General features: G+C 45.5%; 1 protein-coding gene and 1 long non-coding RNA gene across 2 annotated transcripts in view; both read right to left on the reverse strand.

Moving 5' to 3' along the window:
* Positions 1–3529, reverse strand: part of LOC123615353 (uncharacterized) — a 224553-nt gene extending 221024 nt beyond the window's left edge. The window contains exon 1 of the long non-coding RNA XR_012503620.1: positions 2551–3529. This is a non-coding gene — a long non-coding RNA (uncharacterized LOC123615353). The remainder of the gene's footprint in view (positions 1–2550) is intronic.
* A 4562-nt stretch (positions 3530–8091) lies between these two features.
* ATPSCKMT (ATP synthase c subunit lysine N-methyltransferase) lies at positions 8092–23321 on the reverse strand. Its single transcript, XM_010957255.3, has 5 exons — positions 23102–23321; positions 18681–18970; positions 16415–16552; positions 15047–15097; positions 8092–8453 (listed from the first exon to the last, which is right to left on the reverse strand). Exons 1-5 carry the CDS (start codon positions 23115–23117, stop codon positions 8226–8228), a joined length of 723 nt encoding a protein of 240 aa, XP_010955557.1. The 5' UTR covers positions 23118–23321; the 3' UTR covers positions 8092–8225.
* Between the last annotated feature and the right edge of the window lie 142 nt (positions 23322–23463).

A 23463-nucleotide genomic window follows, 5' to 3' on the forward strand; every position in this document is an offset into this window, starting at 1 on the left:
CACATCCAACTGCAAGTCAAGGAGGGAGGCCTCAGGAGACACCCGCCCTGCCAGCACCTTGATCTTGGACGTCCAACCTCGAAATAAATGTCTGTTGTTCCAGCCACTCAGTCTGCAGTCTTCTGTGATGGTGGCCCAGGGCAAATGTGTACTTTCACAAGCTGTTTATTCATAAACATAGGTGGTATGTCTGCACCAGCCTACCTGTAGGTGGGGCAGGCAGGAGATAATTCAGCTCTGCTTAGAAGGTATTATTACTCAAGGACCACCCTGTGCCTACGGAAAAAGTTATTGTGATTCAGAAAGACACGGAACCCACGCTTCAGAGTTACTCAGATGGTGCTGACACCTGAGCCATCTGGGTAGACAGGATGGATTCCGGAGCAGCGGAGCCTTCCCCACGTCCAGCCAGCAAGTGCAGTGGGGAAAGTTGCACAGTTTCAGCATCAGGCAGGCCTGTGCCTGAGCACCAGCTCCCTTGCTTGCTTATTAGTGTGCAGATCTTAGCAAACAAATTACTCTTTAAGTGCCTCTGCTTACCCCACTAAAAAATATCATATCCATGCCGCAGAGCTAATATGAGAATTTAAAATAACATATATAAAAGGTCCATGACACAGTAGACAGTCAATAGAGCAGCATCTTACTGTCATAGTTTCTGGTCTTTGGATTTCCATTCATAATTGACCTGTTCAGGTCAAGAGAAACTCCCGGTGACTGCAGTTTGCCTTCCTGAGCTGGCGTGGACACACCAGCTGGGCAGTTTGGACTGGGGTGAGGGCAGGTGGAGACAAGGAATCTGACACTTCTCCAGTACAAATTCATCTCTTTCAGTCCATTCAAATTCATATTAACACACTCCTTAATAAGATGCAAATGCCTTTAAAAATATTATACTTAAAGATGAGCAGAGATGAATGAACAAGAAGAGTGAATAAAAGGGCTTTGAGATCAAACGGTAAAGGGTGAGAACTCGAACAAGGCAGGTGCAGGAGCAGCGGAAAGGGAAGATCACTGAGTCAGTAGCAGCTTCACTTGCCTTACAACCGTGCTGACTACTAGCTATTGAGTACCGGCATTCAGCCTAATGTCTTGTGACACACTGTCCCTTCTTCAGCTGTTACGTTCCCCACAAACACCACCACAAAGCTATATTTAGAGCAAACCCTGTAAGACCTCACCACGCGAACGTCTCCACCAGGTTTGGGCTATAGATGGAATTTTGTGAAATTATTCTGACATCTGGATTCGTTCTTAGAAAAAAACATTCGGCTGCCCAATTTTTCATCCTATGATACCCAGAGAAGAAAACTAACTTGATTCCTCCTCTGTATCCTTGAAATAAACCTAGGGATTGACGAGCTACTGTTTTATCAATCCTTCTCGGATAACGTTCACACAATATTAAATTCAGAAAAGCAAGACATCTAATTCCCCTCATCTATAAAATTTATGTGCTTTTTTGTTCATGTTCAATTTGCATCCGTCCACTGGGTCACAAGTGTGCCAATTCCAATATAACCATAATGCATTGTTATTACAGGAACACTTCACTCCGAATGGGGGCAGTTCTGCCTAAGAGGATTCCAGATGACTGAAGTTTTCTATCTGAGTGAGAAACTTTGTGTTATTTACTGATTTATTTTTATTTTTTTTAATTTAAAAAAATTTGGGGGGGAGGTAATTAGGTTTACTTATTTATCTTTTGGAGGAGGTACTGGGGACTGAACCTGGGACCTCGTGTATGCTAAGCATGCACTCTGCCACTTGAGCTATACCCTCCCCCCACTTATTCATTTTAGACACAAAAGTTTACTAATGTAATTTGATGTTAGAAAAAAGACTGAAAGTCTATTAACAAAATATTATCAACATTAGCTAAACAATTGTACTGTGTTATTTAGATGGAGATGTCTTTATATCAATATTCGTTTTTATATTTAAGTATATGGCCTGTGCCATCTTTGGGAAAAATGAGGTCCTCGTATTTAATACCTGCCATAACAAGTCTTTTCATTCATCACAAAATAACCTAGTTCCTAAGTGGAGATCTTCAAGAAACGGGATTCTCAACAGAATCCGATGAGGAGGCAGCTAAGATGTTCCAGGGACAGTGACAGCTCTGCTCTAGCCACCCAGTGGGTGGGGGCAGGCGCCTGGCAGGGTCTTACCCTCTAGTACCGTGGCCTGCTCCCAGCACTGAGCCCTTGACCCAGAGAGAAACCTGTCACTCTCTGGTCTCTCACAGCCCTCCAAGTTTCTCTGGCCTCAGCTTCCTGACCTGAACTCCCACTTAACTGTCCCCAATCCTTCTGTTCCCCAATTAAAATTCTCAACATAGAATCACATAGCTCAGCTCAGGTCTATTTGCCAGTTGCTTCAGATGCCCATCCGTGATCCAACAAACCGGAGAAGGATCAGGGGGCTTCTGGTCCTCATAAGGCTGCTCCCTTGACAAAGTGATGAGTGAGGTGGTGTCAGAAGGGGAGGAGGCATCACTAGGGACCTATTTCCACCAGACGCTTCAAGGTCCCCTGGTTTAATCAGTACCTGGTGAACACAGCTGTGCTCCCTGCAGCTGAGCCCTCTGGGGTTTCACAGACTCCATCCTCCCTCTCCGATGATTCACATTTCTCAGCTGAAGTCCTCATACTGCTTTTCTGATTTCATCAGCTCCCCAATTCTCCTTAGCTACTTTGTTCCGCGAATCACAGCCTCCCGTGCTTGGGGATGCAGAGCTCGCTGTGTGACACGCCCTCACTGCTGAAGGCTGTTCTGATGCCTCACAGACCCACGGGGATCAGCCGGGGATCAGCCGAGAGGAGGCAGCAGCCCTGCTGGGATTGGAAAACTCATCGTCATTTTAGGTCCTTTTAGGACCCAGCCTGCTTGTGGAAGGATCCCTTCTGCAACAGCCCCACCAAGTGGCCGTCCAGCTTCGGTCCAATGTCTCCAGTGACAAGGGACTCACCGTGTCCAGAGGCAACACACTCTGACTTTAAACGACTTTATTAGGACTGTCCTTCATCCTGAGTGTCAACTCCACGTCTCTCTAACAGCCACCCCGTGACCCGCGCTCACGCCCCAGAGCCACAGAACAGGCTAAACTGCAGGGAAGCAACTGAGTGTAGTAAAAACCTCGTGCTCCAGTGTCAGTTTATGCCATTAACTGAGCAAGTTCATGATGACTCCCGTTGTTAAAAAAGAAAAATAAGCGAAGCCAGGTGCCACGCCCCTGAGAATGAGAACACGACCCCAGCGCACAGAAGCCCTGGCACACAGCCATGTCATCACTTTCCTTTCTGCTGCTGCTCGGCAACCCTTCAACATTTGAAAGTTCTGTTTTGTTTCCTCCAAACGTTCTCTCATCCAGGGTAAACATCACTACCTCTTGAACTGTGACTCTCAGGGTATGCTTTCAAGAGCCTTTGCCATCTAGAATTCATTCTGCTTATCAATGCGGTTTCTTCTGTTCCTTTCTCCAGTTCTAGGTTTTTACATCACCCATGTTAGTTTAGGGACAAGTCATGCCAAAAGTGTCCTCTTTGTGAGCAAAGGGTGGGGGGTACCTGGCGAGGAGACCCCTCCCTACGGGAGGTTGGTGCCAACCACACCCTCCAAAGGCCCAGGGGAACTTCTGGAGCCTCTTCAGCCCCAACCATCAGGTCAGTGGGATGGTTCCCTGCACTTGCCAGCCAGCACATGGGAGAATCCTCTAGGCTCCCCTTTAACTTCCTCTCCTCACCAGGGCTAAGGAAGTGCTGGCGAGAGCCCGGATAGGTCTGGGTAGTGCAGGGTGCAGCCCTCCTAAGTTACTAGCTTGTCTCGGTCAGCGGAGCAGAACACCATGGCCTGGGGGGCTCATACACCAAGTACCTATTTCTCACAATTCTGAAGGCTGGGGAGTCCAAGATCAAGGCGCTAGCAGCTCTAGTGTCTGGTAAGGGCTTCCTGGTTCATAGATGGCCCTCTCCTCACATGTCCTCACGTGGTGGAAGGGGCAAGGGAGCTCGCTGGAATCTCTTTCATCAGGGCGCTAATCTCACTGATGAGGGCCCCACCCTCATGCCCTAAAGCCAAGGCCCCACCTCCTGATACCATCACACTGGGGGTTAGGATTTCAACATGGGAATTTTGCCCATAACACAGTCCTCTACTTGATAACCCTACCTGCCAAGGAGGGCAGTCTGAGATGATCTCCTCCCTTCCTTTTCCTAATTCCTCTCTAATCCTGAGAAACCATCTCTCCCTCTATAGGACTCCCTTGGTGCAGAGATACAGCTGAGGCTCTGCTGTTACTCACCCCTACCCACATCCCCAGGAACAGGATGCTCTCCTGAGATGTCAGCCGTGAAGGCCAGGTCCAAGTTCACAGCCCTCATGCCTTGGTACAATTCCCAAACATCACTCCGGGAGCTACTCTGGGAGGGGGGCCCCCTGCCCCTGGGAGCCCAACCTTGCTAGAAAGTGCTCCCTCCTCTAGCGCCCTCCAGATGTGGAGAGTGGGCTCACGGGTCTGCCATTCCACTCTGCTGGGCATCCTACCCCAGTGCAGCCTCCATCCTCCCATCTCCGTCAGGCTGTTGAAAGTGCAAGTAATACAACACCCACATAAAAGTAGCTTAAAAACAACATAAGTTTATTATGTCTTGATGTCAGAGGCTCTGGGTCAGTTCAGCAACTTAGTGTATCATCAAAAACCCAGCGTCTTTCCTTCTTTCTGCTCCTCCAATCTCAGCATCTTGGGTTTCATCTTCATTTTTCCCCTGCTGGTTGCAAAACGGCTGCTAAAACTTCAAGTATTACTGCAACAAAACCTTTTCCGAAGTTCCCAGCACACATCCCCTCCAACCTCACTGATGGGACCTGGATTACCTGCTCACAGCCCACCCTGATGCCCAGGGGATGGGATCAGACAACTGGCAGGGCCCACTATGCCTGAACACATCGACACCTGACACCTTGAAGACCTATGGCTGTGTCACCAGGAAGAGGGGGGATGGCTGCTGGGCAGGACTGAGATGAGTCTGCGCACCTCCTTGGCTGGCCCACTGGTGCCCCTGCTGCCCAGATCAGAGGCCTGCACATTTTGCTGCCTAGGCCAGGTCAGGAGCGCTCCACTGTGGCCCAGGGGACTCCAACATCTTAACAAACTGCTGACCACACTATGGCACCAGTAAGTAGCAAGACACAACCAAGGGATGTGCTTCTTGTCTGTCTGTCTGTCTGTCAGTCTGTCGAGACTAAGTAGACTCCTGCAGTGTGCTCTGCAATGACTTTGAGGTCTTTCCTAGAATGCATTCAGCCAGGGCTAAGCCAGGAAATACATGCTACGCACAAGCTCGGAAGACCTGGGCTTGAGAACATTTGCTTCTTCACAGCAGGTCCTTCATACCCTGGTCTTCAGGGAGAGCACTTCGGCAGTGGGGTGGTGCCAGCTGTGTGGGGTAAGTATCAGGAACCCTGCGTGCTTCCTGTTCTGCCCATAACCTGTCACGGTGCACGTATCTCCCAGCAATGCTGACCAGCGTATGTGGAAAAGTCTCATTTCCAACATCGTCTAAACTTGGTTTCACATGGACTCGGTGGAGCTAAGCGTTTCAAGGAGTCCACGCCACAGCTGGCCGAGGGTCTGACGAGGTGCCCACCTGGCACATCTGGGGAACGCAAGGATTGCAGTCCTGGGGCCACGCTTTCAGAGAAGGACGTTTTCAGGTGGAAACGTGCTCAAGTCACTGACCTGAGTGTCTATGGAACTTCCAGGTCTGTTCACAACGGCACCTATGAGGCTACAATACCCCTAAGCTGTATTTCTATTCTTGTTTTTTTCAACTTTAAGTTATATCAAGTTAGAAGCTGCCCCTGATTTCAATCTGTATAGACGTTCTTGAATCCTGTTTTTGACATAATCATAGTAGCTCTCATTCCCTGCTGTGTGCTGTGTGCTGTGTGCACATTTGATCAATGTCCCTTAACCTAGTAACTGATGAAAATTCAAACCAGTCAGTCAGAGAAGCCACAATAACCTCTACAGGAAAACTCACACTGTACATTTCACTTACAGGCACGGTTTTAAAATGTAACTAAAGAACCTGCAGGCTGTATGAATCACAGAACTTCTATGAAACGGGCTGTTCTTTCCTGAGGTTGCAGGACCAAGCATCATCCCCCCAACACAGCAAGTCGCATGTGACTCTGCAGACAGCCTGATGTCTCTGCAAATCTGGCAGGAATACATCTAGGAAATTAGGGAATACCTCCAAGGTTCCACAAAACTCGGCCGCTGCCCACCCCGCCTCTGGGCAGGGAGCTACATATGAAGGGTCCCTCTGCAGGCGTGCTCAGCCACATTCCAGGGCTGGCTGGGGTGGAAGGAGGCAGCAAAGGGCAGGCACCAAGAATCCACACAGTGGGAGAGAACTCATTCTTCATAAGGAAATCAGGGACTTTGGGGAAGGGGATCAGTGGTGACAGCCAGACTGATGTGAAACCTGACTGATGTCACAGCATGCCATCCCCTCACCCCAAACACACAGTTTCTCTCTCTACTATCACTCTGTTTATCTCTCCCAGAGAACTTCACACACAGTGACGTTCAGTCGCCTGTTTGTCGCTCTTCTAGAATATAAATCCCATAAGATTAGGGGCCTTGCACATCATTCACACTGAATCAGGAAAGCTTGTTACACAGCAGACACTCAGTAAGTATTGCTGAATGAATGAATGAGTCCCCAGTTGCTTCTCATTTAAATGAAGATTAGCAAATTGATCACACTTTTATCAGTGCAGTTAAAGACGCAAACCACCTCCCTTCATCACATCTCTGCTCCGACGGTTTGGTATTTCGGTTCCAGGCGTATGATAGGGAGTTTAATTCTCTTCTGTGACATGCAGGGATTATTCGAGCCACCACTCAATATTAATTTTTCAGATATATGGAGCTTGTCTATTGACATTTAAAGGTTTTCCTTAACTTGTCTTTATCCGAATCAGTCAAGTCTCTTCTCATAAGTGAGAAATATTAAATAAATGGCTGCTTTCATAAAATAAAGAAGTGACTAGCAGAAATAATCTTTAACTTCTACGAACAAGCTTCTCTTAAGTGCCTGAAATAATAAACACAGCTTACAGACCAAAAACTTCGTGCTCTGAGTTTTACAAATCAGTCCCCAGCCCCCTGTTTAGTGTCTCATTACCCCAGTGACAGGGAGGCTCAGGAAACTAAGGCTTCGAGAGGGTCAGCCACTGGCCCAAAGCCTCCTGCAGGGATGTGAACCCAGGTCTGGCTTACTCCAAAGCTCATGACTGTTTTACTGTCAAAGCAATACCAACTACTCCACTGCACCATGCATCTTCTCTGAATACCACAGTTCATCAGATCTGAGGTCCACCAACGGCAGCTGATGTGCTAGGACATCATGAGGCACGGCACTGCCAATTCCAGTCATAAAACACCATCAGCTGGAAGGCAACTCGCAGTGTCAGAAATGTTAAAATGTGTCTGTTTATTCTCACACATTTACATATACTATATGTCTTAGATTCAATAAAATACAGTCATCAGGGGAGAGGGGAGAGCTCAGTGGTAAAAGTCCATGCTTAGCATGCACGAGGTCCTGGATTCAATCCCCAGTAACGCCATTAAAAATAAACAAATAAACCAAATTACTTCCTCCTTCCCCACCTCCCAAAAAGCAAAACAACAAATAAAATAAAACAAAACAAAGTAAAATAAAATAAAATAAAATAATCCACTAGCCTCAGAACAAATTATTCCTAATAAATGTTATAAATGTGTCTCTAACTCCTTTAGAAAATTAATTTTGCCATGAAGTCCAGAAAAGAAAGAGAAATCTTAAGCATGAATAAAGTTTCAGGAAGCTGCAAACATGCACAAAAGCATTCCCTCTTTAAATTTGTCTCTTCTCATCTTGGCATCAAATCGGATTCTTCACAATGTGAAGGGCGGCTGACGTCCCTCCCACCCATGGACATGACCGCCGCTCACTGGTACCTCCACACACCCGCGGGCTCCCAACACGTACGCACGTCTGTCAGAACGCAACACAGTGGGGCTTTAAATCTCCCTGCTGTTTTTTACTTCTGTTTATTGTCTCCAAAAGTTAAGGAAAGCAATCAGAATTTCTCATTCCACAGCAAGGAAAAACACATGCTTTGCTGAAGACACAGCCTTAAGTCTCTATAAAATCAAAGACCCCAACGCTTCAGAAACCATCCTCGATAAAGTCTCTACGTGAGTGACCGACTGAAGCACACCGACCCTCAGGGCCTCTCTCCACGGCCCGGAAAGAGCTGGCGTCGTAGGCCCACACGGTGTCACCCCCCTCCCCGGTGACCTGGGCCGGGCTCCAGTGCGGGAAGGGGAACCGGCAGGCGATGACTCTAGCGTGGTCCTGGAGTTCCAGCTCGAGCTTCCTCTCCAGCTGCGGCATCTGCAGGGAGCGACAGCAGCACCTCGGTGAGCGGGCAGTCGGAGGCAAGGGGGCCCTGAGAATACCTGCAGAGCCACTGACTGTAAAAAGACCACCCCAGGGCACAAACACATCATCACACAATCCGTTAAGACACAGAAGTCACGTGAACCACAGTTATAAGAATACCTTCTGGTATCAATTATAAAGTGCGCCATTCTCAGCAGGGGTGTATCGCATTTCCAGTTTTCTGACTAAAGTCATGATGTGGCAGTCATTAAAATGAGACACAGTTTTGCCTTACTTACCAACCTAAACACTTCAGTCTCCCCCGCCTCAACTCCCCAACACAGATTTGTCCACCTTCTTAATATCCCTGAAATCGGGATACATCTTACAATTGACATGGCCTTAGAGCTATAATTGGCAATGTTTCTTTCCCAATTACAATGGTACATCTTAAATCACTAGCATCTAGAGTCAATTAAATACGGTACAATTAGACCATGAAAAACATACACTTCTACCACCTTGAAACATAAAATGTTTCATAGCTTTTTAAAAGCATATCCAGGATATACTGATAATTAATATAACAGTCAACATGACATAAAAAGTGAAATCCTCTTATTTACCACTTTTGCATAATTTTATTACCAATCTGTGAAGAGTTTTACTTTTCGCTAAAAGTATTGATACTGTAATTACATCGGCAAATTAACAGCCACTTAAAATTTTATCTTCCAGTCCTAAAAACATATTACTACCTTTACCTCCTAAAAATATTTTTCTACTTCCTTCCTTTGTTTTGAAATAGTTTCAAATTTACAGAAAAGTTGCAAGAATATAGCAAATAATTCCCATATGCCTTTACCCACATTCACAAATTTTTTTAAGTTTGTCATACTTGCTTTATCTAACTCGCTCTCCTCCTCTAAGAACATTTTTTCTAAACCATCTAAGAATAGACTGCATACAACATGCCCCTTTTACTCCTTAGTACTTCAGTGTTTTCTAAGAGCCCCAGCACAACCATATCAACCGAATCAAATTCAGGAAATTTAATACTGTATTCCAACAATAAAAATTCCAGCAGCATCCCACTTCTGTCAAATGTCCCAGTAATGTTCTTTCCATTGTCCCCAAGATCAGAATCCCACACTGCATTTAGCTATAATGTTTCCTCTGTCTCCTTCAATCTGGAACAGTTCTTCGATCCTTCTTTGTCTCTCATGACAAGAACATCCTTTAAGAACACAGGCCAGCTGCTTTACCCGGGGTCTCGCTGATGTCTTGTCACGAGGACTCAGCTTGTGTGTCTCCGGTAACCCCCAGCAGTGGGCTGGGGACTTCGCAGGGCTCCACAGTCCTGAGCCCCATGGGGTTTTCTGCTTTGAGGGGGATGTACCACTTGGTTAAAAGGGATCTGGTCGCTCCACAATGTGGTTACATTTCTCCTTTATAATGAATAAGTAATTGTGGGGAGAGAGCTTGAGAAGATGTAAACAATCCTGTTACTCAGCAAATCGTCTCCCCACTAGAAGTAGCATTCTTGGTCGCTCTGCCGGACTCAATTTTTACAATAAGCATTGCAATGTGGCAATTCGCTACTTCCATCATTCCTTCTAGACTGGTGGTCAGCATTCAGCTTCAAGGAAGCACTTTCCCGTCTCTACCATTGGAAGTGTGAACTCCTGGAGACTTATTTCATTCAATGGATTATAATCCATGATTGTCCATCTTTCTTCTCACACTCTAATTGCCCGGTTTGGCCCCTGGGAGCCTCCACAGGCTGGCTTCTCTCTCCTGTGTATGTGCCCCATCAAACATTCTGAGCACTTCCTTAAATGTGGGCTCAACAAGTCGTTCCAGGCTTTTGAATCTTCCCTTCCTCGGCCCCAGATAAGTCATTTCTCAAACATTCCTGGTTCCTCTGAGTGAGAAATGATATTTAGAAACCAAGATCTGAGCAAAACTTCCCCCTTTAAAAGTAACCAGTTAAATCAAGGTGAACAAACCAATAGTGCTTTCGTGAAGATTTTACTCCTCACGTGCCTCTTTGAAAAGTGGTTTGGAAAAACTCCTCTACATGACCTTTGGCTGGAATGAGCCAAAATTCTGCTTCTTCATTGCAATCAATACCAAGATGACAAAGAATAAATTCCATTAAGGATGGAATATTCCTTTCTTTTAACAGCTGGTAAAAGATTACTATTTTTAAAAAAGGTAAAGTTTTGCTCCTTGAGGGAAAAATTAAATAAGCAAAGAATGAAACAGTATATGTTTTCCCAAAATATCACAGGTTCCTTACAGTAATTTGGCTCATAAGAAGGGTAACTGTAAACTTATTCATATTACCACTCTTTTCTCTTTTTCAGATCTTTTATTTCCAAATGACTGTCATATGCTAAGTCAAGATAAACCTACAAATGAAAGACGCTATTTCAATCATAAGAAATTAACTGACTACACATAAATATGCAACAAGCCTGGGTCTTGATGTCATACACAAAGAGAAGCAGTGATGTGTCATGTCTGCCTAATGAAATTCAAAATTATTCATACAATTATATGTTTCAAAGTGACTGAACTCATCACATTCTAATTACGTCTTCAAAGCTTTTAAATAGAAGTTGAAACCAATTCAAAGGCATAAGACAGACTAGCCATGCCCATCAGCAGCTTGGGGCCACTGGATCACCCCCTCCCCCAGACACTGGCTTCACTCAGCTCGTGGGGTAACCCCCACCCAAACCCCACTTTCCTTCTCCCCAGCTCCTCCTCTCAGAGTTCTCTGCTGGGGGCCCCTCATTTGCTGGAGGCCAGGGCTCAGGCCTTGCCAGGCTCCGCTCCCTCCCCAGGTGACCTCAGCCACTCCTCGACTTCAACCTGGGCACTGATGCCCAAAAACTCCACCTGCGCCCGCCCGCCCTCCCTCCTGAGCCCCAGACTCCCTCAGTCCACCACCTCCAACCTGACACGTCCACAAGCCTCAGAATTCACATGCCAGTGGAATTCCTCATCTTCCCCCAGGCGGCTCTGCCTGCAGCTTCCCCAGCTCAGCAGCGGCAGCTCCCAACTTCCAGCAGCTCAAGCCAAACACTCTGGGGTGCCCTGGGCTCCTCTTCCTCTCCTGCTGACACTGGATCTGCGGCTCACCGTGTTGGTTCCCTCTTCATGATGCCTCCAGAATTTGATGACTTCTCACCAGCTTCTCCAGCCTGAGGCAAACCTCCCACACCGATGGCCTGTATGCCTGCAAGAGCTCCATCCCAGCTTCTACCCCCTCTCCCTCCCCGACCCTTCCACCCTACTCCACCCATCTCCTCTCAACACAGCAGCCTGGAAGCCTTCCCCGTACAGCTGGGTCCCCCACTCCTCTGCCCCAAGTGCAAGGGCTCCCACCTCACAGGGACACAGTGTCCTTCCCGCCCAGCCCTATTTCCTCTCTGATCTCAGCTCTCCTCCACTCCCCTCCTCAACCCGCTCCCACCATGCCCACCTCCTTGCTGCTCTGGAAACCCTCAGCACCTCTGCCTTTGCAGTGGCTGTTCCCCCTGCCTGGACCACTCTGCCCAACACAGCTCCCTCCCTCACCTCCACATGTCTCCTTCTCAGGGACACTGTGTCTGCCCCATCCCACTCTGGCTTTAGTTGGCCCCACAGCACTCAGCCCCTTTCACTGTATGACGTAATTTACACAGATATCTCATTTAATGTCTGCTCTCCCCACTAGCATTAAGTACCTCAGGGCAGGGGTTTTTTCTCTTTTATTCACTAATGTATTCCAACTGATTAGAACAGCGTCTGGCACTTAGTGGGCCCTGAAAAAACACTTGTTGAATGAATGAAGGAAGGATAAGTGATTTGGTTATGAGTCATGTTTCTTTATCAGCACACGACGGTAATATTTTTGTTCATTAATTCATAACAGAATTTGTAACGAAAATGAAATCAGTCATTCTCTGAAGTTATGAAACTTAGTTCCCCACTGGGAACAGTGCACTTAATGGGTACGCTTATACCGCATTAGCTCATTCACTAACAAATACTTCCTGGGCCATCACTCTGTGCTGGGCATGTCGAGCTGCAGGCCTGGCTGCAGAGACGACGGGCCTGCCCTCATTCTTGAGCTCACAGTGCAGTGTACACGGCAGACGCCACCAAAGCCATCACACAAGGAAAAGTGCAGTCACTCATCCCCAGAGAAGGGGACGGGCTCGGGGTGTTGGGGCTTGTCTCACAGGGCAATCAGGGACAGCTTCTCAGAGGAAGAGACATCTGACCTGTGAGTGGTCAAGATTTCACTAACCAGGCCGAGAGCTGGGGGACAGAGGTCGCAGGGAAGGACACGGCCCCACGCGGTGCAGTCCAGGGGCGGAGAGGACAGAGCTGGTGCGCAGACAGCTGAGCGAAGCAGGGCCGCTCAGGGCCGTGACAATGGCTGGGAGTAACCTCCCTGCATTATAGCAGCAAGAGGTCACAGAGGGGTCCTAAACAAGGACACAACTCATCTGTCCCACATCCTGAAAAGACATTCTTGGTGCACAAGCTCGTGTTCAACGTGGACATTTGCCATCCTCGCCCTGGACCAACCAGGTCCAAGCGGGACTCCTGATTCCTACCCCACTGGACACAGACCTGTCTGAAATGTTAGGGCAGATCTAGTTCCGAGCTACCACTGCACAGAGCTGTTAGGAGTCAGGAGTCCAGTACCAGAAGCAGAGAGAGGACTGACATCACCAGGGTCTCTACCTCTGAAGCTCCCTGAGTGCCCCTGGGCTCCCCCACGGCCTGTGTGTGCTCCAGCTGCTGTGGGAAATGGTTCCTGCCACCCCGCCGCTGCCGGAATACTGGCCAGTGCTCGGAGAAGGGCCAGGAGTCATAACAGGAGACCACAGGACTGCACCCAGACAGGCTAAAGGACTTCCCAGGACTCGTGCAACCCGCCGAGGGCAGACTCGACTCCTCACCCCCCAAACAGCACCTTCTCTCCCCTCCCTGCCTCCACGCAGGCGAAGCTTGACGAGGGGGAAGGCAGGCTCCCCATCCATGAAATCTGGCCTCTTCCAGACCAACAGAAGCCATCTGGGCCATCCCCGCCCCGATCCATCCACCAGCCTGGAAAACTCCAAGTTGGCTGAACCCCTCTTATTCAGAGAAGGCAGGTGCTCTGTGTATTTCAGCTGCTTCCCTTCTTGCTGGAAACAGCGAAATGCTGCAAGTTCCTTATTTAGATGCCTCTGTGTGCAGAGGAATGGACAATGATCACAAAAGCATTCATCAAAATCACAGGACACTTATTTCCCTAGAGTGAACAGTTCCAAGAACTGACTATACTTCAGACTGGTTAGAAGCACAAGGACCTGGGTCTCAGCAAAGACCACTGCTGCCCCCTGCTGGGGCAGAGCTGCTGCGGCCTCGCACAGACACCCACCCTCCAGACAGTACGGAATAAATATCAACTTTCTATTTTTATAAAGCATGGGTTTCTAATTAAAGTTACTTGCCCTAAAATGCTAATTATTACAAAAGAATGCCCAGACTTCATAATAAGTAGTAAATAATCATCAAACTCCACAGCAATTCTATGATTCCAAATTGGTTTTTTTTAATGACCAGAGATGATGGCTTTCTATCTCTCTTAATTTCTATAACAAAAGTGTAGACACCCAGGTTTCATCTTAATTTTAGGCTTACTGAGAATTATGAATGTACAGAATCCTGTAACATTCAAGAATATCTAACAAAAGCATTCCTAAATAGACTTTAAAAAAAAGAAAGAAAATGGCATTGCACTGAAAGTCCTAATAGTAAGAATATATTTCTCAAGTACTGAGACATCTTAGACAAGTACGAATAACAAAACATAACAATAAAAAAGTAAATTTCTCTTTTTTTTAAAATAAAAAAACCATATCAGTTATATAGTGGCATTTCAGCAAACATCCAATTTTACCAAGATTATTATGGTTACAATTACAGACTTTGAAAAGTGAAGAGGGATTTCCTTCCATGATCTGTAAACCAGCAATTACAACGAAAGCATCCCATTCCAGTCATCTTTCCAAAGGCTGAATTTAGGACCATTTTAAGTACAACGCTGCGGCATTTTCACTTTTGAAGATACGGAATCAAAGTTCAACACAAATCAGTCAACTGAGGTCAACTGAAACTAGTCAGCGCTCGTCCACCCTGAAAATCATCTCACTGCAAAATCCGAGGAATGACCACTTCAAAGGGAACATCCCATTAACCTTCCCAAGTGATTCCGGCAGGATGCGAGCTACTGTGCGGGAAAGTCTCCAAACACCCGAGACACCAGGAGCTCATAAGGCAGTTTTTAGACTGGAATTTTTAGGGTTTAGGTAGCCAATTGAGACTTTCATGTGAAGCAAAAGTCCTACAATGTGACTGAATCTTTTACAATTAAACTTTTAAGGCCCTGAGGTATTTTGTTAAACCAATAATCTGAAGTCCAACGTTCCCTCAGAATCTCCGGGAGGCTGTCATTGTGCACATAGGTGGCAGGCAAGAGAGTGGCGGCCTGTCAGGGCTGGAGGTGCCCTCACAACCAAACCCAAACAAGCAGCGGACGGGAGGTGCCTACTCACCATCTGCGGTACCCCAAAAATCACGACGTTTGAGTATTCAGAAAAAGTAACCTAAAGGGGAGGGAGAAAACCATGCATGGATTAATTTTTGAAAGCCAAACATGAGCTTGACTTTTATTTCAAAATGAGGGGCAATTTTCCCTTTCATCAAATGGCGGGTTTTCACAAAGAGTGGCCCTTTTTAAGATTTCCCAAGGAAAAGAACACCATGTTCACACCTTCATCTGTGTGAGTTCAGTCTGTCACAGTTTTCCAGAAGTTTCCTCACAAGTTATCCCATCTCATCCTCACAGCCACTCCATGCAGGACCCGCCCCGGGGAGCATCTATAAGAAAGGCAGCGACTGATCCAGGGGCAGCGGGTAGTGAGGCCAGCCGGCCGCGGGCCATGCGCACTGCGGGTCCACACTTCCTACGCTGCTGCACACACCACCAGCTCAGCGAGAGCTCAAGGGATTTCGGAACCACCTGTTTTTTATGTTGAGCCATCCTTAAAATTCTAGTCCCCCTCCTCTCCTCTAAAATACTAAGTAAAAATTGCAATAAAATGGTCTTTAGTTGGAAAACTGGGGGGGGAAAGTGCTTTGCCAGTCAAAATTCTTATTGCCCAATAAAAGTCTTATTTACTCTAGAGAGAGATCGTTTATGTATATATGGAATAAAAAACAATGCAAGCAAACTCAAGTGAATTTTTATAAGCTACTGATGACAATATTACAACGGGAAATTCTTATTTAAGAAAAAGCATTTTATGGAGCATTCCTAAAGCAAAATTACAGGACATTTTTTAGAGAACAAATAAACTTGGAAACATCTCACACTTTATGAGGATGCAAAGGAACCACGACAGCCTGGTTGGTGGACGGTTTCTTTCCTCCTGCACTCATCTCTGTCTCGCTCTAGATACATACACACACACACACACACACATACACATTCACTCACACACATTCATACACACATACACACATTCACACACTCACACGCACATTTACACGTACACACAAAAGTCTACTATTCACCAGGAATGACATTAGCAAGTTAATACCTATATGACAATGTATAAGACTTCCAAATGAGATAAAAGTCTTATCACTGTGTAATAAATAGAAATGAGAACTTTTTTAATTGAGCAAATAAATCCTTAGAATTCACATGGCCAAAAGTTACAAACCTTAAGTTTCCAATGTAGAGTTGATTTGTAAAATCTATCCATTTAAAAGCTGTTCTCATTTCACTGTGCTGAAATATACACTTGTATTTAATTCTTTTTTCTTTTCATATGTTATTCAGTTTTCAGTCATGCTAATTATGAATTACAAAGGCTTGGGGGTTGGAGTTTTCTAGGCCCACTCTCTGCCTCACATACCTTCCACAGGTCCGAGATGTAAAACCTGGCGGAGCCCTGCACGCCTTCTCGCCACGCGCGGTACCTGGAGTACCAGACCAGCCACGGGTTTAATTCATAACCAACAGCGGTGAACCCCTCCTTTGCAGCTGCTATCACCTGTGGGGAGAGGCCGTACTCAAAATCAGAAAAACACCAACTCACATGGTCAAGTGATATGAAAACTCCCTATTTGTGGTCTATAAACAGAAAATATCTAATCAAAAGGTGTTTGTTCAAAACATCATTTAAAGGTGGAGCTCTCAAGTCACCTGGCTTTGTGGACAAGATAATGCCAGTCCATTTAAGCTCAGTTTTCTCATTTTTGTCAAAGATTTCACCTTGAGCATCAGAACAGACGATCAGGTTTGCTTTGGACAACTGCATAATTAAGTCTGGATGGGTCAACCCTCCAGAAGCTCCAACAAAAAGCTTCGGAAAACCTGCGTTCTCTCTCCACTGGGACACACAGCCTCAGAGGAAGCGAGTGTGCCTGGGAAGACGTTTTGTGAACCAGTTGTAATTATAATAAAAAAACAACCAGTGGGTGAATAACCTGCCATTAATTACGTATTTCTCAGTATTTAAAGACCGCTCACTCCAACCTGACAACAGGTACAGGTACGATGGAACGAGTCAGAATAAAGTCAACTACCGAACTGTCATCTCACCTCCCAAGGTGACAGGGATGGTGGGCTGCTCCAGGATCTCTGCTCGCCTGTCCTGCCCCTACTCTTCAAGCGAGCACCCCTGAAGGAACTGTCCCATCTACGCAACTTCCCGATTAACTGTAGTGTCGTCCCTTTGAGAAGGGAACCATTTTCTTAGAAATCATAAAGCTACCATCCAGAGATGTAAAGCATCCACATCTGGATTTTAAAACATCCTCCTTGTTAACATACACATCTCCTGGTTTCTTAAGAGCAAAACAAGTCGCTTTTTAATCTCTTCCTGATTATCCCGGGTCACCACCAGAAGACTGCACGGTCCACATCTGCAGCGGGCTGGTGAAAGGTGCTGTGCCCTGCTGGTCTCACACGAAATGTTTCCAGAACACAAGCCTTCACTACTGCTGTCCTCACTTTCCGCTCATCTTCCAGGTGGAGGTCTAAGGGTGGTGCCACCTGCCCAGCGAGGAACCTGCTCTGGGACCCTGGTGGCCAGTCAGAGGCTGTGAGTCTTTGTTTATAGGCTCCCAGCTGGGGTCAAAGTGAGCTGAGGCCACCAAAAGTCTGACCTTTGGATAAGTGGGGGTTAATGCATTGGCCCTTCCCTATCTTCACTCTAGATTACCCCACAGAAATTACAATACTTTATATATACATGACATACTTATATAAATATAGGTAAATTCAGAAGCTAATATTTATGGTACAAAACATGTAAAACAGTCAAACTATGACTTAATATGTTGTTTCCTCTGGATATGCCACCTTTATTGGCCCAAGTTTTTTAATGAACAGTCTCATAATTACCAATTACTATTCCTTTCTACCTGGTAGATCCACACAGCACTTTCTCCTTTAAGAAAAATTAAATCTGAGAAAAAATAAATTCCAAAGTCCTGCTGGAGGGCTCGATAGTTCAGCCAAACAAACTGACTACTTTATTAAACTGTCAGATTTAGCAAGTCTTTGCACAAGCCTCATAAGAAATGTGAAGCAGAAATTTTAAGCCTTAAAACCTAAAAAACGTAAACCTTAAAACATCTCAGCATAAATGTGTATAAAATATATATTATATATATATATATATATATATATATATATATATTCTAACATGCACATATATATTCCAACATATTCCAATAGATATTTCAATTAGGGCCTGGGGAAATTTAAAGAATTTAGAAAAAATTTAGAGCCTAGAAGTCCATTTATACCTGATGCCACCAGGCTGCCAGTAACATGGTCACCGTGGTGTGAGCATGTGAAGAAAGAAATTCCCAGCATTGCATCTTTGGAACTTTTTTGGGCTTAAGCTTAAATTGACTAAGACCTCAATATATTTTGGATGACTTTCTATTCTGGCTTCCTCTACCTTGTTGACAAGATATGACTAAAAATAGTCGTGGAACGAAAAGTCACCAAAAGAAATACAACCTGGTTTCCTCAACAGATGAATGAGGTTATGGGAGCTATTACAAACTATAAGAATGTTGCAAAACAAAACACTACACCATCTGGAATAAAATGAATAAACCATGGAAAATCTCTTCCTTTAAAAAAACAGTCTCAGCATAACTCACAATGCGCCCGTCGCCGCTGCCGACGTCCACCAGGGACCCTCTTCTGCGCCGCAGCGCTTTCATGACGTTTTCAATCTGCTTTGAAGTCGCAGGTACAAAAGGCAAACAAACGCGCCGGAGGGCTGGGGTGATAAACGGTGTGGCCACAGCATACACGGCCACCAGCGTCCCGCCAACGATGCCAGTGAGTAAGAAGCCCCAATTTCTTTTCTTCAGGCTGTTGGCTTCAAGACTTGCAGGTAGAGCATATCCCGACTGCCTTTCTTCTTTCAATGCTTCTGGGGGTGTCCCTGGATTGATAGTAAGCAGAAAAGACATATAGCCCCAAAGCTGAAACCCAAAGTAGTGTTTTTTCCTACAATTCTTATTGACAAATAAACTCATGCTTTTTAAAGAAGCATGGTTTAGCTCAGTACAAGCTAAATTACAAATGTAGAATCCCAAAATAAGTTCTAAATTTCATCAACTAAATTAAAGTGTTTTATAGAAAATTACCCAATACTGATGGAAGACTAAAATCTTCTCTTTCCAACGATTTTTTTTCTCTAGGAGTCATCCTTAAAAAACCTGTTCAAATCTATTTGGTATTTTATGAAGCAGTATCCATTAACACAAATGTGAACCACGTATTTTTATGGTTCCCAACAGAGCCCCACAAACAAATAAGCATGAAAATGTCTAGTTATTACCCTATTTCAAACAGGATGAAAGTATTCTAGACCAAAATTGGTCAGGCATCGATACCTTAGTTGTATATATTCAATTTCTGAAGTAAAAGAGGAGACAAAATTCAGGTTTTACTAAAAATCTTAAATAATCACAGTAATAAGGAGATTTTTAAAGCAAATCAACAAAGAACAAAAAAATAAAATAATCATTTCAATGCTACCTACCACACATACAGAATAAAGCGAGCAAACTCCAAACAACTGATTACAGAGGGTATGAGGGGTACCTTAGAGACCCTCCCCTTGAGTTTTATTTATTTGGAATATATTCCTAATAGGATCTCAAGTTTTTTAGGTTGAAACTGATTTGAAATTAATTTTGAAACTGATTAATGATGACTCTGGCTCCATGCCTCATAACCATGTCTGACCCTTCACCTCTCCAAACCTTGGCTCCTCCTCTGCAAAGTGGGGACTGTGGGGTTGTTGTGAGGATGAAACAAGGGGAAGCAGGCAGAGCACTTGGTGCCCAGCACGTGAACCCCGCAAGGAACAAGACCACCCCGCCCTGAACTAGCTCACGGTCTAGCTGAGGGGCTAAGACCAAAACCACAGCAACCTGTAGGAAAAAGGAGAGTAAGAGGAGGGAGGACAAGAGATTCTTATCACGCGAAGACATTGGTGATCAGAGTTTCAGCATTTGTAAGCCACTCAAAAGGCCCACTGTATTAGTTTCCTTTTGCTGCCGTAAGAAATTACCCCAAACTTAGTGAGTTAAAACAACACACACTTATTAACGTACAGTTCGGGAGATCAGAGGTCTGAAAGTGTAGGCTGTGCTCATTCTGGAAGCTCTAGGATGGGTTTGATTGCCTTTTCCCACTTTGAGAGGCATTCTTTGGCCCCACATCCCTCCAACCTCTGCTTCCATCATAACACCTTCTGACACCCCTACCCAACTCTTTCCTTTACAGGAAAGGAATCCTGTCCCTGTGAGCACACTGGCCACCCAGACAAGCCAGCATAATTTCCCCATCTCAAAGTCCTTAATCACATCTGCAATGTTGCTCAGGTAACGTCCTCACAGGTTCCGAGGATCAGGGCATGGACTTATTTCTGCCTACCACACTCATGGAACATGGTAATCCTTTACAACTGTGGTGAGACACAAATGTGAACACTGGGCACACCAGAAGCTGGCCCACGGTGGGGAGTCACTGCTCCAGGGCGGCTGACCAACCCCAGCATCTCCTGCTCAGTGCGGCTTCGTACTTCCTGATGCCCAAGGTCCTCTAAAGTGAGTTTAAAAACTAGTGTCATGGTGGAAAACCAACTTAGAAACAACAGTGAAAGTCTACTGCTGGTGCTGGTGATGGGAGTAAAACAAAAGTCGTTTAGGAAGATGATGGTGTTTGATAGAAAGCAAGAGTTTTCAGGAGGGAAGGTACAGCTCAGTGGTAGAGTGCAGTGCTTAGCATGCACGAGGTCCTCAGTTCAAACCCCAGTAACTCCATTAGAAAAACAATAATAATAATAAATAAACTAAATTACTTCTCTCTCTCCCCCAAAGAAGAAAGAGTTTTCGATACATGTTCATTTATACACCTCAGCATTGTACGGAGGAATATACAGGCTACAGTAGTAGTCATGCATCTGATCAGTTGTTTTTAAAGGTTAAGGTACATCTTTCATGCCTTGAGTAAAATCACCCCGCAGGCATTCCAACTGTACCATATAGTGGTCAGGAAGATTTCAGTCTCACAGCTCTGAAGACTCAGAACTGATAAAAAAAGAAAAAGCAATACATTTTTGTGAAACAGAGGTAGCAATATAGTTATGTGTAAATACATGCATACAGTTGTATATATACAGTGGTGTAACACTAGGTAAGTTGTTTCTAAGGCTCGATTTCCTCACCTAAAAGATTTAGAAATAACATCTTCATAGGGTTATCGGGACATTTAAACAAATAATGCATACAAAGCCCTTAGCACAGGCCTGAGAGAGTAAGTGATGACTATTAGCCACTACTGTTATTTTCAAGACTATCACGGAGGCAGGAGGGACTCAATAATTTTTAGCAACTTTATTGAGACTTAATTCATATGTCCCATCTAATATGTACACTTCAAAGGCCTTCAGTATATTCAGACAGACCATCATCACAGTCAACTTTAGAATTTTCTCATTATTTCCAGAAGAAACCCCTTCTGCTTTAGCTATCACCCTCCCATCCTTCTCCTCACCATCCAGCCCTAAGCACCACTAATCTACTTTCTGTCCGTTCAGAGCAGACTTTCATGGGTGGAATCACTTAGCACGTGGTTTTCGTGTGACTGGCTTCTCTCTCCCAGCATAATGTTCTCAAGACGCATCCATGCTGTCCAATGTATCAGTACTTTATTCTTTTTTATGGCCTAATATTCCATCAGGGAGATAGCCTACATTTTGCTTATCCATGTGTCTGATGATGGACAGCTTCTCTTTGTCCTAAAAATCCTCTTTGGATTTCTCTCAGTTTGTGAAAACAGGAACTAATGCAGGTCTTTTATAAAAGCAAAGTGGTATAAAGTGAACTTTCAAAAAACATGAGGATACCTGTACTGGAAAAAGAGCTTTCTCAGAAGGACCCCTGGGATGTTAGGCAGTTTAGATAGAAACGAGCACTCGGCAGGAGAGGAAGGGCAAAGGAACCACCAAGAAAATAACAGTATTCTGCGCTTAGGATAAGGGAGTCCAGAAACTTATACTTTCTCTAAATGAGGGCCAGCAAAAGAAGCCAGCCAAAATCAAAACGCTGCAGCTGCCCATAAGAGAAGGACCCAGTATAACTTGACCCAGTGAACCTGCCCAAAAGGGGATGGGCGTGCCTGAGCGCAGGCAACCTGAATTGTCAGCCAATCAACCAATCAATCAATCAATCATGAAGCCAGGATATAAAAACAAGAAAAACAAAGGAGCTTCGCCATTTTTCCTCTCTTGGATTGGCCTGCTCCCAATTCTTGGGAGTGTACCATCTTTCACTATTTTTTTTTTTACTTCACTAATAAAAATGTTGCTTGTATCATGCTTTCTGTCTCTCATCAAAAAATTTTTTTCGGGTGACTAAGAACCGAGGTAATTCTTATTTTCCTTTTGCTGGTAACACCTGTACTGGAAAAGGAGCATTCTCAGGACTCCTGGGAACCCAGGCACAGGAGGCAGGGGAAGCATTTGCTGCGTTCAGGGTGACAGAAAAGCAGGAAGGAGGGAGGGAGTCCTCGCGGGCCAGGTTAAATACGCGTTTTACTCGTGTGCACGGAGACGAAACTTTTTGAGAAGTCACGACATTATTTGTGTTTAAGAAAGGCAACACCAGCAGCAGTGTGTTCCCTGACGCTACCACACACATTTCTGCCCCAAATTTCTACACCTGCAAGGCTTCCCACTTCACAAAAATGTGTCCGAGCTTTTGAAGCTGCTATGTAAGTCCAAAATATGGCTATATTGCTACCACCATCCAATAAAATATGTATTTTTTATCAGTGAAAATGGCTGGATCCCAAGAGCAGCACACGCACCCGCGGCAGGCGCCTAAGGGTGGGCAGCAGCCCTGAGGCACCGAACGCCAGACCTCGAGCCCGGGCAGCGACCCGCGGCGCCCCTCCCGACACCCCACACGGACCGGCTGCACAGCGGACACCGGCCGCGAGCCCCACGCTACACACACACACACCAAGGCCCAAAGAGCCAGCCACGAGCCGCCGGCCTCACCTCTTCCTCCCTCCATCGCGAGATTTCCCGCAGTTAAGAAAAGGCAGTGGATTCTACCATCTCCTCGGAGCTGGGGGTGGGAAGGAGAGAGAAAATAATGCTCTAAATAAATTAGTTATTCATTGGGACAACTATCCAGAAACTCTCCACTTTGTAGCTTTAATAAATGTCTCGACTCGATCTGCTCCTGACTTGTGGGTTCTAAAGTTCCCGTCCATGTCTTCAAACTCCCCCCCCCACAGCTTCCTGGATGATAGACGTTCCCGATGGCCGCCGATTCCAGAAGATACTCTCTGGCGTTAAACTAGTCCCAAGTGAGAAATAAGTCTCAGGCGGCCTGTACTGCGCATGCGCGAGCCCTC

Source organism: Camelus bactrianus, chromosome 3, assembly GCF_048773025.1.
Source record: "Camelus bactrianus isolate YW-2024 breed Bactrian camel chromosome 3, ASM4877302v1, whole genome shotgun sequence".
In the NCBI taxonomy this organism is placed as follows: Eukaryota; Metazoa; Chordata; class Mammalia; order Artiodactyla; family Camelidae; genus Camelus; species Camelus bactrianus.